Here is a 17,501-nt window from a genome sequence, read left to right as displayed (position 1 = left end):
CGAGGCTTGCGTTTTCTAGCGGTGGACCGCGTGAACTTTCGCTTCGCGATACCGTTGGTATCGAGTGTGAAATGAAAGAAAAAAAAATAGAATATAAAGGAACAAATACAGTCTGCCCCGTGGTGGAACCGTTACGACGCGAGTGAACGCGCGCGCGCGCGCGCAGGCGCTATTCAATCGCCTGACGCGTTTTGCAACGTAGACAGAGCGCAATTTATTGGTTACTTAGAATCAATTAGCGAACTCGCATTTATTACCCGCGAGACAAGTTTCCCGTGCTGTCATTATTCGCGCGCTTTCTACTCCCGTTCGGGGGGCTCGAGAGATTTCTTTATCGTTGCGCTGCTGCGCTAGTGGGGTCGTATCGAAGATTTCAGGGACATTTCGCGAGACAATTAACTTTTTTATATCGATATCAACGGAGTTTGGATTGCTTCCTGAATGTCCGTAAACCTTGAAAATGAAGAAATTAATGACATAATACAAATTTTAATTTGTACGAACACTTAATTATGAACGTTTTAGAAGCAGTATTTTTCACTTCTAATGACTATTGCGTAACTATTCGAGTGCTATGAAAATCACGTAGTACTACGTTCTAGTGAAGTCAATTGGTGCTACGTTCTAATGAAAAATTACGAAATACAGCACTCTGATCACTATCATGGATTATTGGGCTCTAACAAAAATGACGTAGTAATACGTCCTAATGGAAATCTTTTAACAATAACCAAACGTATTATCAGACGGCGTAAGAATTGCATTTTATTTGAATCATTGGTATATTCCATCGAAACTCGCATAGTACTTGCATCATCATAATAGTTATGGTTTTCCATAGTTATCGTGTTTAGATTTAAAACTTACGTAAAAATCATTAAATGCAGATTCTTCGTCGACTGCCACACGCTGTTATACATCAGAAAAAATCAATTAAGTTTTATGAAGAATTTAACGACAGTAGATTATATCGTTGGATAAAGAAAATCGATAATTGGCCGAGACTGAATATCCCATTAACGTGGTTTCCTTTTTTCCTTCTAACAGCCTCTTGCAACGTTATTTCGTCACGAGATAAGCTCGGTAACGCTCGGCGAGCCAGTCCTCGACCGCATTGTAAGAAAATCCACGTAAAACGGCGGCAACAGCTTCCTTATTTGTAAAATAAAATGTAGGATACCTGGCGCCCGGCGTCTGTCGCGTCTTTTTCGGACTCACGGCTTTTTTTCCTAACCCCGCAATCTCTTTAGCGCGCACGTGCGCGCCATTACCGCCGTCTCACGGCCGTCCCGAACACTAATTCCATTGGTGTAACGGTCATCGTGTTTGGATATGCGTACACTTGCCCACAATTTGCAACATTTTACACAGATTGCAACCGTTTTCTCGTGTTTTTAACCGTTTAACTGTGCAATTTTGTTTCGGAATTAAATAAAAATTGTCTGGCATTAAAATCAAAAGACGACGAGTATACTCGTCACGTGAAAAAATAAAAAAACTTTGGTTATAAAAATTGAAATTTTTATAAAAACTGAAAAACATATTTCTTTTGTTGCAAACAAAGGAATCAAATGGTGTACGGTTTTTTTATTTTTTCGCATGACGAGTATATTCGTCATTACCCAAAAAATGGTCATTTCCTCATAACGAGTGTACATGTCAATACACCGTGGAAGGGTTAAATTGAGTTTTCTTGTTCGTCCATGGAAAATTAGCGAGACGTGCTCTTATCTTTATTCGATTCTCAATACTATGGGCGTTTCGCACAATGTTACACGGCCCGACCAATGCCAATGATCCGAGGAACGCGTACGTTACGAAAAGACAGGGCCGGGACAATTTCACAGGGAATTTATCGTTGACTGTTTTAAATGGAGTTGGGTGCCAAGCGGGGTCAGCACCGTGTACAATACCCTCGTACACGTCGCATGGAACAAAATAGTCGTCCACCACACGTTCCTGTCTCGCTCGTGGCGGTCTAACGAAAAATAGCATTCCGTGCACGATGTTCCGTGTTGTTTCGGATCGCGGCGCATAATATCGTAAAATCACGGTGTGTGTTTGTGTGTGCATTGGGTAACATTCGCGTCGTGTGTTCTATACAATATAGTATCGTAACATTTTATATATTTTATCAGCGAATTAAGAATACATTATTAGAGAAATCGCTATGCACTTTCCCTCGTTCCGTGAATGGTAGCATTGACGTGAGTGATGCAGTTAGGTACTCTATAGAATGAGAAATCAAGAGAGTCTGAAATAGAAAACAGCTGTAACGAAAAATCTGCGAGGACCGATTGATATCTAGTTTGTTCGAGATATCGAGTAACTTCTTTGAAGAGATATAACAAAGTTGCAAATTAGGGGAAACAATACCATCGAAATGTACAAAGTTGAAAAATGAAAGAAATTAATTGTTTTTTATTATATTCAAAGTTATTTGTAAAAAGTTGCAAAATCAAGAGATGTGAATTTTCCCGAGGCATGACAAAGTTGCAATCAGGATCTCGGTTTTTTTGGAAGTATTTCTAAATATCTCTGAGCAACCATACAATTCTAAATATATCTGTAAATAAACAACAGTTTTTGTCGTATTTTCAACAAAGTTGCAAACAAAGTGCAGACAGATGTATTGATTTCTGACCAATTCTTAACGCATTTTAATGCGAGGAGCAAGGCTTTAAAATCTCAACATAGTTGCGAAACAGAGATACGCCGTATGGAAATACCGGTTTTTGCAACGTTCCTGGGGCGCACGGGAATTCGGTCGATTCCGTTTGAACGGCGTTACGTGCCTCGGTTGCCCGACCAGAAATCCACGGCTCGCGGGACAAGTGCTAAATCCTCGGCCTTCATTTTTTCACAGGCTCCTTATGTTTCCACTTTAAAGGCCGACTGGAATTGGCGCAAGTATCCCGATCGTTTCGTTTATTCCATCCGCATTCTATGGCGATTAACGGCGATATAGAAATCGGGCTCGACGGAATAGAAAGAAACGGACGCGCAAGGAAAGAAAAGGGGAGAGAAATCGAGCGAGCCAGCAGGAGAATTCGGCTCCGTACTGTGTTCCAGTGAAAGTCGCATATCTCAGAGATAACCGTTCTATCTCGGGCTATGATAATGAATACAGGAACTATTGAATTCCACAAATATACGGTCACATACAATACGTCTGTGATTTCATCGGAGTTTCTACAAAAACTGCACTCCCTAGTCTCTTACCATAAGTATAATCGAAAGGAACAAGAATCCTTATTACAACACCCGAATTACCGATCGTCAGTGAATTGTGGGCCACAAGATATAGACACTTATACCTAGATACAGTAAATCCTCTATGAGTGTTCGAAGGCTTCTCTTAACGAGGTTTAGATTTTGATATGATTTTAGATATGATTTTGACACAATGTGAAACAGTGACCCCACAACAACAAGATCTCAGATGCTTATATATACAGGACGAGATTTGTGCCTTCAGGGTCGCCAATGACCCGGCCACAGGCGCTCAGGGTATTAATTACATGTTACCACTCACTCACGTAATTCTATAAAATCCATTTAAAGAAACGCAGTTGCGTGCAGCCCACGTGTGTCTTTCGCCCCCAGGCGGGTATATAAAACCGGCCATTTGCAATGTAAAACGGACCATTATCTCCGGCAACGGGAATCGCCACGGATATAAATTGAGACGGCCTGGAACCCGGCGTGTGTATGTGTGACTGCATTAAAAGTCATTTTTTGCCCGGCAATGAGAGAGAGAGACGATTATACCCCTTAATCGTAAATACGTTCCGCGGCGTAATTCACCTTTTTAAGGAGGTGAGAGTACAGCGCCCTCTGCGCAGGGTCGGATTAAGGTTTCTGAGGCCCGGGGCTACCAAACCTTCGTGGACCTCTTTGGTTGAAAAGTGGGGTAGAGGGGGCTAAAAATTTGTTGTAATAAAACATGAAATAAAGTACATAAATCTTTAAATATTGAAGTTTTGTCCTAAATAAAATTAAATAACATTTAATCGTAACGAACAATGTTTCGTTATGTTTTAATAACTATGCTCCGATTTATTTCTATATTTAGTGCGATTTCGAATTACTTCAAAAGGGAAAATTATTTCAATTATTTTTTGTTTACAAAAATGTCACTGTGAATTTCTCGAATTGGGCCCACTGTGCGCCGCCGCCGGTGGCGCACGATTGCCGAGCCGCCGATCCTTTAATCCGTTAATAAGGGCACTCGAGCGTCTGAGAGGCGATAACAAAAATAAATAGGTAGGTAATGTAGGTATCGTGGGCGATAACGGCTGGGCATGATTACACGGGGCATTGGCGAATACGATTATCATCGTAAGGGGCCCTCGATCGCGCGTCCGACAGAGGGCGCAGTAGGAGGCGATCTAGGGGAGCAAGAGAAACGGAGATAGAGAGAAGATACCAAAGGGGTGGGGACGGCAAAGTCGATAAAGAGGGAAGATACAGACAAAGAGGCGAAGATCGTTGATAAATGATTTATGCAAGCCACTTGACTCTCATTAATGCCTTCACTGCCCCGATATATACACACTGACGACTGTTGTCTATATCCTTTTGCGGTGGTGTTTACGAGCGGTGACGAGAGCTTTTCGAGACGCGGGGGGCTGTGCTGGTATAACTGGATTCCTCCATCCATCGTTTCATTGCGGCGTTTGATGGTCACTTATTAAAATGGTGACTCGGGGGCACGCGTGTTTATTGGCACGGAATTGATATATGATAATGCGAGGAGAAATTCGTACGGAATTTATGGGTACTGGAGTTTGCTTGTCGGGCTGAAAATTGGAAAAAAAAAATAGGGTACTTCTTCAATTAACTCTTTGGCTACCGCCAAACATGATGGATGGACACATGCTTGCAGTGCATACTATGCACAGTATTGCATTCTAAACATATTTCTGATACTCTTTTTGCGATCGGAAACAATACCTGTGTGTGTGAAAGGCAAAAAAAACACATGTCCCCGTGAAGTCCGCGATTGTTACGAGGCTGCTGTCCCCAGGACCCCATGACGCCAACCTTCCTTATCTCGGAGACATTGTCGTGTTTAGCACCGACGCGTGTCCTATTTTCTCTCCGACATTCCGTGCGTTTCTTTACAGGTGTAAGTCGCGCGTCCGACGATATTTATCGACGTATGCATTTGCTCGACACGTGCCCGCGCGGTCTGAGGTTTTTCTCCCTCGGTTAAGACGACGATAAAGTCGCGTTAAAGCGAACGCACCAGTTGTTTTAGTGGATTTCCAGTTGAATGATACCAATGAATTGATTTATCGATATCAGTATAGTTTAGTGGTATTAGTATAGTAGTAGTATAGTGTAGTGTCTGGCTACGTTGGGCCTTTTTCACTGTGGCAGTCACTGAATGTATACTAAATTAGATTGTATAATATAATAATATACTGAACATATAGTACAATTTAACGTAATATAGTGTAATATAAAATGTGTAATGTATTAGAAAATGTGCAAATAATTAGTGGCGTGTATTTACTCACTGAAATCCCCTGGACAAGACTTGCAGCATCGGCCGGGAAGGAGAACAGGCTCGTGGCACGACAGCTTTGGACATTCGTTCTTGATGTTGCGACAATGGACCCTCGCGACGATCCGTCGTTTCTTTTGCACCTGAAACGAGAAACGTATCCTTTTGAGTAAGCTTGTATATTCGGTACAAATCAATAATCCCTCAGGATTCTTGAGGGGGTTAATACCTCCCCCAGGTGACACAGTTCGCAAAATCGCGTGACGTTTTTCCCTCGTTTGCCTATGCACACGCTCTCGCATGTTTATTACTGCTTTACGCATCGCTGAACGACAAGTTCGAACGTATGCATACACAGTCCACGCGATAAATCTATCTGAGGCGAAGTAATTGGTTGGTGTTATTGATCACAAAGGACTCGTTTATCACGGTCAATGGTGCCATTATCCGCAGGCGCGATTTACAGTGCTTCGGCGTAATATAAACTATTATTTAATGTCTTTGTCGGTCGCCACTTTCTACCCTGTATATGTCATGACTACCTGATAGAAAAAAGAATCATCGACCTGCCCTCAGTGACCATTATTCTGGTAATACTCACGATCAGAGCTGGGATTAACGATTAAGGGTAATTCTATGCCAAATCGAGCACTCTTTTTTTTTTAACAATGATTTTTATAAAGAGGCTCCATCATTGTGACAGGATCGGTAATTGGGACACACATCTTACTCTAGTAGGACAACAAGGGCCGATCAACGATTGTGGATCTTCAAACATCACTGGCGGCGGCGCGTGTAGGTTCGCGGTCCGAACTGACACGCACAGGCGTCAACCGGCCGATAAATTAACCGAGTTTAGGGGGGGATTTTGCTTACGCCCGGAATCGTATCTTCGGGCGTGAAAAGCCAATCTCTTTCGTCGGATTCCTTTCGTTCGAAGCATGAGAATCGGGGAGAGGGTTCCGGTTACGGGCGGTTCGAACGAGCGGAAATTAAGTTCAGGGTTTTATGGGGCTGGGCCGTCGGCATTCCTGAAACACGAAACGATGCGCGTACGGGATGCCGATTCGGCGATGGCGAGACGAGGGGGAGGGTGGAGACGACGTTAGAATTCGAATTACACGGGGAACCGGGGCGCCAGAAGTAAATTGTCCCGGTTCGAGGGGGCTCCACTTGTTTGCGGGACTGTTCTCTCGCCTCATCGGTATACAGGGTGTCACCACTCAACCGGGGGGACAAGCTATAGGCGTTAAAACAGTCGAAGACAGACCAAAAATTTCATTAGGAAAATTTGTTTCGAATGATGCATCATGTTGGATATCGTTATTTTAAAATTATGGGACTGATTCGTTTCGATACTGAGTATTTTCAGTACCTATCGATACTTTCGGTTACGATACTAACCAGACATCGATACTAAGTAGATATCGATACGTTTCATGCGAGATTAGGTAGATATCGATAACTTCAATGCGATAGTAAGTAGATATCGATACTTGTTTCCGATACTAATTATGAGTGAAACTATTGATACCTTGACGGTATCGGTTTGTCCCTAACCGCGCGCGATAGCGAGAGATTCTGCGCGGACGGGCGCGTTCGGAAGCCAGCGCGGAGCTTATGGACGCCGCGAACTCTATTATTAGCCTTCGGAGGAATGACAGTCCCTCTTCAGTGTATATGAGGAGCTATTGATAGGTCGCGGGGCTTCGTTGCGCGCGAGGAGCCGGGGCAGAGACACACGTCGCGTGAATCACACGAGACGTCGTTTCTTTACCCAAACTGATGCCGCCGCAGCCGCCGCGGGCCTGATGTCTAACGTCAGAGGGTTTTGCTTTTACTGGCTCTGCTCACATTCTAGACGATTTCGCTGTTTCGCACGCGAACATCACACGTCCCGGTGACACGTCTGTCACAGCAGCTTAACGATTGCTTTCTGATTTGTTTTTATAACAAATACGTTGAATACAGTGAGTAATAAAGAATAGCAAAAAAAAATACATCGTTTGAAAAATCGCAACATGTGTATATAGAGCTGAAATCAGAACATAATCTATAAAATTATTTCTAAAACTTGCCTAAACGATTCTAATAGCGTCCGTTCGTCGTAGCTAATTATTTCGAAAGTATTACTATTCGTGGTGCTCGAATCGATGTACACCTTCGCGCGACTGCAGGCGCGTTAGTACTGAATGGAGGCGATGGTTGTAAAATTATTTTTTTTCTTTCTTTCGTTTTATTCGGAACGCCTGAAAGACAGCCCACACGGGAGACCCCACGCAGAAATCGGCGTTTAAAACACTTCCGGTCTGCACGCGGCGAATCCCTGTTCGGCCACTTCTGTCATTATTTCTGCACAACGGTGTGTCAAAATAAGGAATGGCTCTACCTCCTGGGACGAGGTTAGGGAAGAAACTCGTGGGTGGATGAGTCACGCCGTAGGCCCCGCGATCTCGTGAATAGTGGGACCAGGCTTTTTAATCGAGTGGGATCGGCCGGCTTGATCTCCGACCTCGCGAAAATACATTCCCATGACATCTCGGGACGTGGTAACGCGCACTCATCGAGTCATTACTGTATTATTAAAGTCATAATGACAGCGTAAATGTAAAATATGTAATTTCTCCATTTGTTCATAATAACTTGGTCACCCATTGTATACATGGGACTGAACGAAAGCGAAACGCGGCAAGACATTACAGGATGGAGACACGGTAAGCCAACGGTGGCCAGTCAAGGACGGAGTTTACGAAGATTGGCTAAATTAAACTCCATTAGTGCAGTCGCGACTGTTTCTGTGCCGGACGTAGGAGCCGATGAGCTTCGAATCGTTTTATGATTGACCCCCGGAATTTATTTCCAACCCGTTCTGTAACCCACAATTAAACCTCCGTCGGGATCATGCTGCTGTTAACCCCGACGTTTGTTACTATAAAACCCTAGGCTGTGGCATGACTCAGCCATCGAGGGCCTAATTTCTGTTTTCCATAAAGTAATTTTCCTGTTTTTTTTTTTTTTTTTGGAACGCTAGTTTATTCAAATAATATATTTAAAAAATTCATTTCCTATTTAATGGTATATGGTTGTCTCATAAGCAATAAAGAGCACGATCTAACTTAATGTGAAAGTAATAGAGCTTCCCTAAATACGACTTGGCCGCCGTGTCTGCCCATTACTTGTTGTTTCTACTTCTCGCGAGCGTTAATGGTAGCCTAGTGAGTACATATACCCACTGCGAGTTTGCAGAGTCATTCGTCTCGCAAAGAAAAATAACGGTGATCGTCGTATTATTCGTTATAAGACGCGAATCGTTCTCCCAACAGAGTCGGATTATGATGCTGAAATATCTTGTTTACTATTCTGTTACGTCTACATCTCTATTATTTTACTGCACCGTGTTGATAAACACATTACAGTATATCTTCGATAAGTGTTCAAAGACTTTGGAGGAAAGTCGACGTTTCCCTTAGGGCTAATTGGGCGATTCGTCCGTGAAGGTATGTCATAAGTAAGCAAGACGAAAACTGAAAAAAAAAAAAGACATTCTTTGTGTATATGCGACACGGTGCCCCCGAAAAAAGAAAAGGTGAAGAGGGAAGAAAGGTGAATATGTATGTGGCGGGAAGAGGAATGAACACGGATATCGCGTGGGTGAGGTGTCGGTGGGCCCCGTATAATAAGATGAGTATCTTTAATAGTCGTACGATACGAGACGGCCGAGGGAGTCGTGGGCATCAAAAGAGCCTTCGCTCTCTCGTATCCATCAAAGATGGCCGCCCCCTTTTCGACATCGGGGTACCCGAGCAGCGAACCAAATCTCGATCGGATCTTCCGTTTAAATCGCCGCTTTTGTTCCCCCTTCGACCGGATAAAAGCTGTCTCGACCGATAAAAATCAGGATTCGTCGCTTCTTTAATGAAACCCTTTTGCTCCGTCGTTTCCGATGGAATGAATAAAAGGAGTTCTTAACGGCGAGGTGGTGGAACGACGCCATCTTGGATTTATCTAAACCGTTGTTGGATGATACCAGCCCAATTCGACTTGAACTTTCGCCTGTCCATTTAAAGTCTAAAATATTGTAGATGGTTTAACAGTTAAGATGGCCGGTGCGATCAGTGGCCGACCAGATAGTAGGATCATCTGGGATTTTTTGGTCATTATTGAATTTGGTAATATCGAAGAGTCGGATAGGGTTGGATGATACCTCCGTATCTATTAGATATAGACCGTGGATTTTATGCATATATCTGTTGTACGTAAATCAGGAAACACAACATACAAAAACATTTTACAATGAAAAAACAACTGTGATCGTAGATCGTAGTGTTTTTGTTTCGATAATTGGAATCTTCGACGGATGGTATGAATTTCTGTTTACCACAACGGTGTATGGTAAAAATGGGAATCTGCGTCAATCGTTTCTTATTGCAGAATGCGCGAGAGACGACAAAAGAAATCGTTTAATAATATTTAATAATCGATTTCTCGACCGACAACGCGGCGAAGCATAATTTATCACGGAAAATGATTTTCTGTTTAATTACCGTACACCTTTGTGAACCGGTCAGTAAAAATGTCAATGTGCGCAAACATTCACGGTCCGATGGAGCCTTTAATAGGACACATATTCGAAGTGTTTCTTATTCATTATTCAGAATTATGTAAATTCCAAATTAAACAAACGTTGACTGTCTTGATTCGAACATTGTAAAACAGGTTTTCCACCTAGCCAATCGTTAACGGAGGAAAATCAGTTTTTGTTTAATTTTTTCATTTTACCGAAATGTAAATTATACCTCAGTGTAATTTTTCATATACGTACGTAATACTGTATACTGTAAATCTACATAAAACATAACTGTTTATTGTATGTGGAGTTTACTTAATTTAGACATTCGTTGATTTTCAATTGTACGGTAATTCTTGACGATTAATATAAAACAGTTTTAGAACACCTGGGTCAGAGTCTGCACACGCCTTTCGTCGAGAAAGTCCGGAAGAGAGCCGCTAAACGGGGCCTAATCGGTTCCAGCCGCCCCGTTTATCTGTACAAAATCGCTCTCATTAATACCCGGGGCTCTATTATTACGAGGCAGCAAGAAAAGTCGACAAGAAAAATGGCCAGTTAAGTAAGCCGGCGGAGGTCTTTCGCGTGTATCGGACCATTGAGCTTGGATCGTAACGATATACAGGGTGTGCTTGGGTAATTTTCATGAAAAACTCTATTAGAGAAAATGTGAATTTTTTAATTTTTCAATGAAATTTTGACCTGCCTACACTTTTCTATTTAGACCAATATTTTCATTTTTTACGTTTGAGACCGATAAATGTACCCGGGTCCCGTTAAATGCTCGCCAATCTAAGTTCACACTGATCGATTATAAATGGAATTCAGTGTTTTTTCCAGTAAGCTTCTATGTCGTATGCAGCAACATATGATAGTTAATAGAGTAGGGGACTTATTAAATGCTCGTCAAAAATAGTCATGGATTCAGGCCCTGTCACCTCCACGAGGCATGCGCGAATGCGTGTCGGGCACACCCACTTTAATACGTACCGGAATGCACTCGCATTTGATGCAGTACATGACGCCGAAGGGCGGACCCAAATCCGCGAACCAGGTGGAGCCCAGTTCCCGTATCTGCTTGCCAAACGTGCATTCTGCAACAAATACAGTGGTCAAATTATTACACATTCCTTGTTTCCTCACATACAAAAATAATGCAATTCAATTAATACATCCGCTACCAGCGTCACTTATACAGGGTGACCCGGATAACGAGGTAACAACCGAATATTTTCTAAAATGTTAATAATGGTGCAATAGAGAATATCATTGGACAACACTAACTTTTGGAACACACTATACAACCTCGTTATGGTGTACATAAGTCGTATCAGTATACAGGGTGTCCCAAATCGACCGATTTGAATATCTCTGGAACTGTTGACGATATTAAAAAATGTTTCGAGCAAAAGTTCACTGGTACTAGAGTGCACACATTTTCTGATGGAATTTTTTTCTAGGTCGACGAGTAGAGGTCATATAGAGGTGACCTTTGTTTTTCCAAATATAATCGTATATTTTTCTAATAACAAACAGCATCAAGTAGTGAATTAAAACATACACGATTCCATTAAAACAAAAACAAAGTTGACCTTCACATGACCTCTACGCGTATACCTAAAAAAAAATTCCACCAGAAAGTGCGTGCACCCTGACACGATGCGAAACACTTTTCAACACTGTCAACAGTTTCGGAGATATTCGAGTGGGTCGATTTAAATGGGACACCCTGTACATATTACAGCTCTATAGACGAATGTACTGGGACGCGTTACATGGTCCTTATTTTCAAGCTTTCGCTCAGCATCCCCGTTGGTGAAGCTAGCGAAGTGTAGTCTCGTCGCATCCTTGAGGCGTACCCCCCTGCCCCTGGAGCGAATCTAAACCGTTCCGGGGAACGGCTTTCCATTTCGTTTCGTGCGTACTCTCGTCCCTCTCCTTCTACAGGAACGGCGGAATAAAAGTGAAACCCCGCGGAATGAATTACTCTTTCTCTCCCTCTCTCTCACACACACACACACACACACACAGCTGGGAGTAACGTTAATCGCCAGGGGGGAGGGGGGAGTTCTGAATCACCGATCTCGCGGGTAGGTACGAGAGCCCGTGACCGCTTAAAAATCGGCCCGAGACGACGATGAGACAGCGGCGGCGCTTGGGAAAAGAAGAAAGCGTGGCTCGGCGAGTGATCGGGGGCGAAGGGAAGGCGTGTGTGCGCCGTGTGGCGCAAGGAAAAAAGAGCGGAGAGCAGCTCCATTCACGCAAGGCCGTTGCCTCGTTTAAAAGTGACGCGCACCGGCGCGACGGTCGCACCTTCTTCCGCCTGTGGCGAAGAAAAAGAAAGGGGCAGAGGGAGCGCAGAACGGCGAGGGAAAAAAAGGGGGGGCGGGCGTCTGGTCCGTGTATGACTGCGTCACGACGTCCTTTTCCGTTTCCGCGTAAAAATAAACAGACGGCCTGTGCCGAAAATAACGCGGGAGGACTTTTTTTTTTTTTGTTTTTAGGATGTATTATGCGCGTCGTCTCGTGGTTTTATCCTCGGGGTCGAAGAAACTCTGGACTTTCGAGCCGTTTCGTCGCGCCACACATTGGGACATTTGTATATCTGGACCCCAGAGCCTGAGTGTATGAAGTCACATTTTTCACACTTTGGAGAGCAAACCGAAGGTGCGAAAACCTTCAAACTATTGAACGGATTTAAGACTATGTGATGGACTTTACACTGTTTTAACAATACAAACTTAATATCATTTTTAGAAGTAAAGTATACCCACTCGAATCCAACGGTCATAATCGTAGACTCGAACAACCGAAAGGTTTCACACGTCTATTCGTGCAAGCGCGCGACCCGGCAATATTTCCAGACGGTTTATTAGACAACAGCGACAGGCTGAATTCGAGGGGAGCGTCGCGACGCTCGCGCGCCAACGAACAGAGAACGAAAGATCGTAACTCGGTCCCTCTTAAGCTGGTACCGTGTGTTCATTCGTCCGTTTGCTTTGGCTATGCACTCAAGAAAGAGAGAAAGAGATAGTGAGTGGGGGGGGGGGAAGGGGAGATAAAGAGAGAAAGAGACACACGGTAAGGCTTGTTGCGCGAGGTCGTTGCACCGCGTGTGCTAAGTCGTTCTAAGCGCAGAGCCGCGGTCCTAAGCAGCCCAGCAAGAGAGCAGAAGAGAAAGAGAGGAGAGGCCCCTCGACACGCCATCGCATCGCAAATATGCGAGTTGAACAACGGCCCCGGGCACGTTGTGTGTTCCATCGAGGGCCCCCGTTCGGCACAATAGGCGATCCACGAGGCGACACGATTCTGGAAAACTAGTGAATTCCACGATAGAATCGACCCCGAATGATGCTGTCGCAACACCCATGGACTTACAGCTACCGACTGGCAAGTAAGTCCTGAAGGTTTGAAAAGTCTTGAAAGTCTTGACAGTCTAGAAAGTTTGGAAAGCCTTTGAAAATCTGAAAACTTTGTAAAGTCTCGAATCATTGGCACACTGTAGAGATTTTGTGTATCTACGTAACTCCGATTGTATGGGGAGGAAATAAAAAGTAGAAAAAGAAAAAAAAGGAGAAAATACGATAATACGTAAAGATATACGAGAGTTTACAAAGTGTTATAGTGATTGTACTGAAAGTTTAAAAGGTTATTTGTTTTTTTTTTTTTTCTTTGAATTGAGCGGTGTGCAACAGAGGCTCGTTAAATCAACGGTGGATGACGCATTCGCGATGTCCATCGCGAGAGCCACGAAGGAGTAGGAGAAGAAGGAGGAGGAGGAGAATGCAACGACGATAGAACATAGGCGTCGAATCCCGCTAAACGTTTAATCTATTATTGGAAGGATGAGAATAGGACGCCGTGGTCGACACGGGTGTGGAGTATAGAGCCCGCTGGTGCTAATTTGGCCCATATACCAACGTTTCATAGACCGTTGACTCCGGTGGTGGAACTTATGAACTGTGAAATCTTGTACGCTTTATCTACGGACCACGGGTCTTTTGTGTCTAAACATACCGCGTAGTCGAATTCGCAGAAGGCTCGAACCCAAAACGAGAGTAATACGTCCCAGCTGCCTAGAGAACACACGGATATAGGGAGAAAATCGAACGGACCTCTCGTATCGCGTTGCTCCGATCTGAACCGATTTTGCGAGTATTCCGAATACTTTGAATAAAACAAATATTTCGAAACTTTCGAATAACTTCAATAATTAGAATAAGTCAAATGAAACTAATAATTCGAATCACTCGAATAATTAAAATAAGTGGAATAATTCGAACAATTCGAATATTTCAAATAATTCGACTATTCGAGTGGTCCTAACAAGTGTCTAGGCGGTCTAGTACGACGGACGATTTAGTTGCTCATCGTAACGTGATCGGGGATACCCGGAAAGCGTCACAGAGAACGTTTACGCGAACTGCGCGGAGATTTGCATAAACGGATTACCATGAATTAAGCACAATGGAGAAGCGACGTGGATTAGACGAGTTCGTGAATTGGCCGCGATTTGCTTAAATGAAAAAGAAGTCTGGTGGTACCGAGAAACTCAACCAAGACAGATATCAAGTATTCTTGGCGAAGTAGATATACTGTGATTCTACAACCAAGTATACATAGTATCTAAACTGCTCGTGTTTCAAACACTAAAATAGAGCAATCGATAGAAATTAATAGAGATCGCTTCAGTTCGATATCAGTGTCGATTTAATAATAATAATAATAATACAATATTTATTTAGAAACGGATTATGAACTCTTTGGTTAATATACAAGTATATGGAAGTCTACAATTATGCGTCAAGATATGTCAGAGTTCACAAAGGCTTATAGAAAATGTATAAAAAATGTAACAAAATGTAACAAAAATTCGATGGGACTGTATGAAGAATTACAAACATAGACACCAGAATAAAAAAAAAAATAAAAAACTTACAGAAGTATTTACGGCGAGCACAAATTAAAATAGGACAAAAAATTTCAGCCAGCAGAAGAGTCGCCTAATTAGCTACCAGTGTCATATATATTCTGGGTCGCTAGCTGGATCCGACTATCAATGGGCCTTACTATACCACCACGCTATCTGTCCTTGTCACCAGTTAGTACACTCAAACCTGCCAAGTATATAAACTGCTTGTAAAGAAAAGTAGTCGCTAAAAATAGGTACGATCGAATCAAAGACACCACGCGTGATGATAACAAGCGTCCCCCGACACCAAGTGCACTCGAGTCGCGGGGTCTCGAGGACCGTAAAAAGCAACGAACGATGCTGCAACAGCCCACACTCATGGGATTACCTAATATAATTCACGAGGATTCGAGGTTGATCCCGATAAAAAATTTTTTTCGTTTTTTTTTTTTTTGCGAAACTTTGTCGTCATTTACGCTCGATCCGCATGAGTGGTTATTCGAGGTTGACTCTCGAGGCAGGCTTACCTCGAACTTCACCGCGAATTCCGGGAACCACGCGGCACGACGCACAGTGAGGCAGAAGCCCAAGAAGTGGGGAAAAAAATCCAAAAATTTGCAACTTATGGGTTGAAAGTTTGAAAGTTAAACAAATTAGTCGGATGTTTCAATAATAAGGTAAGTAATATCGTAAATTGTTCTTTACCTAGTAAAACGCAATACTTTCTTTTTTTTAAATTTAGTACCATATTTTCTGCATAAACGAGTACTAAATATTTGTATTGGGTGGTCACACCTGTTGTTTCGCCACTATTCGCAGATACTGCGACCGGTCTAGGATAACCGTTGAACCACCGTCGCAGAGCTTCTAAAGCCGAGGGTTCGATGAACCGCGATGAATCCTCCGCCCGTGGTCCGTTTAGGAAAAATACAACAGGATAGACCACTGTTAATCCGAAAATATCCGTGAGCCGTCGACCCGTCGTCGACTCGTCCGTCTCGATGCGCAGGATGCTCGCGACGTTCCACAGGCTTGGGGCTTTAACGCGACTTACGTCCACAAAGTGTGGACACGAGAACATCCCCCTCCCTGCCGTTAAACCTTGCCACAACGCTTAACACTTGAACATTAATAATAGTAAAATGACAAAAAACTTAAAAATTGTTTGCAAACAAAAAACGAAAAAGTGAAAAATATCAGATTCGCCACAAAAGTTGGAGCGAATCGGATAATCCAGAAATCTCTGAAAAACTCAAATTTTCATAAAAACTATTAGGTCACACTCACTGGTACATGCCCAATAAAACGTCCCATAATACCGAACCCCCGATAAAAAGTTCGTTTCCCTCTCTCATACGGCAATCATCTGGCAAAAAAGAGACGAAAACTCGTGTTTCCCTGTGATTATTTCCAGAGCAACCAGACACACGCTGAACTCGAAAACATCAACAAAGTTGCAGAGGACATTTCTTGGCACCCGTCCTCGATGATAATTTCTCTCCCCTTCCCGCACCCCGGTTGAACTTCCCAACCGTCGAAGACAGACGTGAAATTTTTCTCGCCTCGACTAACGGAAAAAACAAATTAAATAAATAAATAAAACAGACACGACCTGGATTCCCAAGGCGGGAACAACACGTTACGGGTTTTATTTATACCGATGTTCGATAAACTCGATGAATATATTTAAATATATACTGGCTGGTCCACCAGAAGCCGAACATCTGAATATCTACTTGGATATATGGTTATGAAGGTCACTAAACATGTGCGAGGTCTAACGTTGTCGTGAAGAAACACTATACCTTTTCTGTTCACCAATTCTAGCCTCTTATGCTTGGTGGAATTGTTGCGGCGTCTCGCGATCAGCTCGTTTATTTTGTAGGAGCTCAAAGAAGAAACAATACTTTTCTAATCCCACCAAACAGAGGGCATAACCTTCTTTCGATGGATTTCAAATTTCAATGTACTTTGAGCTGATTCATCACGTCTGCTCCATGCTAGCTTACTTTTAACACTGTCGTATACATCCATTTTTCGATCCAAAAATGGATCGTTTTCTTCACGTTTCAACAACAAAGAAACGAAATTCCTTTCCGAACAACTCAATAGTTATTCAGGTGTTCGGCTTCTGGTGGACCGCCCTGTATACAAGTGTGGCTGAAAAACGTTAAGAAAGTTGCAAGGAGTGCTGGCCTCGGGACGAACATGATAATTTCTCCACGTTTCTCGGTTCCTTCCTCTCTTACTTCGTTGCTGTCGTTTACGGATGGTGGGTAAATTAAATACCGGACAGAAATTTCGGGGACGATAAACCGCAACGGCCGTGCCCGTATACGCGAGATGTAACCGTCGGCCGAGTTATTAATTTCGTCTGCTGGGGCCGGGTTACATAAATTCGTGTGTCGCTCCTCTCGCCGTGAACGAATCTACTCAGTCGACGTTCGAGTGCACGAATTTGCGGCGAACACCTATCGTCACAGATCTTGTTGGTCGATCGCCTATCGTTT

At 43.2% G+C, this 17,501-nt stretch overlaps 1 protein-coding gene across 1 annotated transcript in view; it reads right to left on the bottom strand.

The window, feature by feature from the left end:
- Positions 1-17,501, bottom strand: part of LOC107193284 (dorsal-ventral patterning protein Sog) — a 70,673-nt gene that overhangs the window by 17,619 nt on the left and 35,553 nt on the right. Inside the window, exons 2-3 of the mRNA XM_015582689.1 lie at positions 11,070-11,173; positions 5,526-5,655 (exon numbers count right to left, since the gene is read on the bottom strand). Of these exons, the coding sequence (XP_015438175.1) occupies positions 5,526-5,655; positions 11,070-11,173 (234 nt within the window). The remainder of the gene's footprint in view (positions 1-5,525; positions 5,656-11,069; positions 11,174-17,501) is intronic.

Source organism: Dufourea novaeangliae, unplaced genomic scaffold (genome assembly GCF_001272555.1).
Source record: "Dufourea novaeangliae isolate 0120121106 unplaced genomic scaffold, ASM127255v1 scaffold7, whole genome shotgun sequence".
NCBI classification, from domain to species: Eukaryota; Metazoa; Arthropoda; class Insecta; order Hymenoptera; family Halictidae; genus Dufourea; species Dufourea novaeangliae.
The sequence above is the reverse complement of the archived record's forward strand: the minus strand, read 5'-3'. Positions and strand labels throughout refer to the sequence as shown.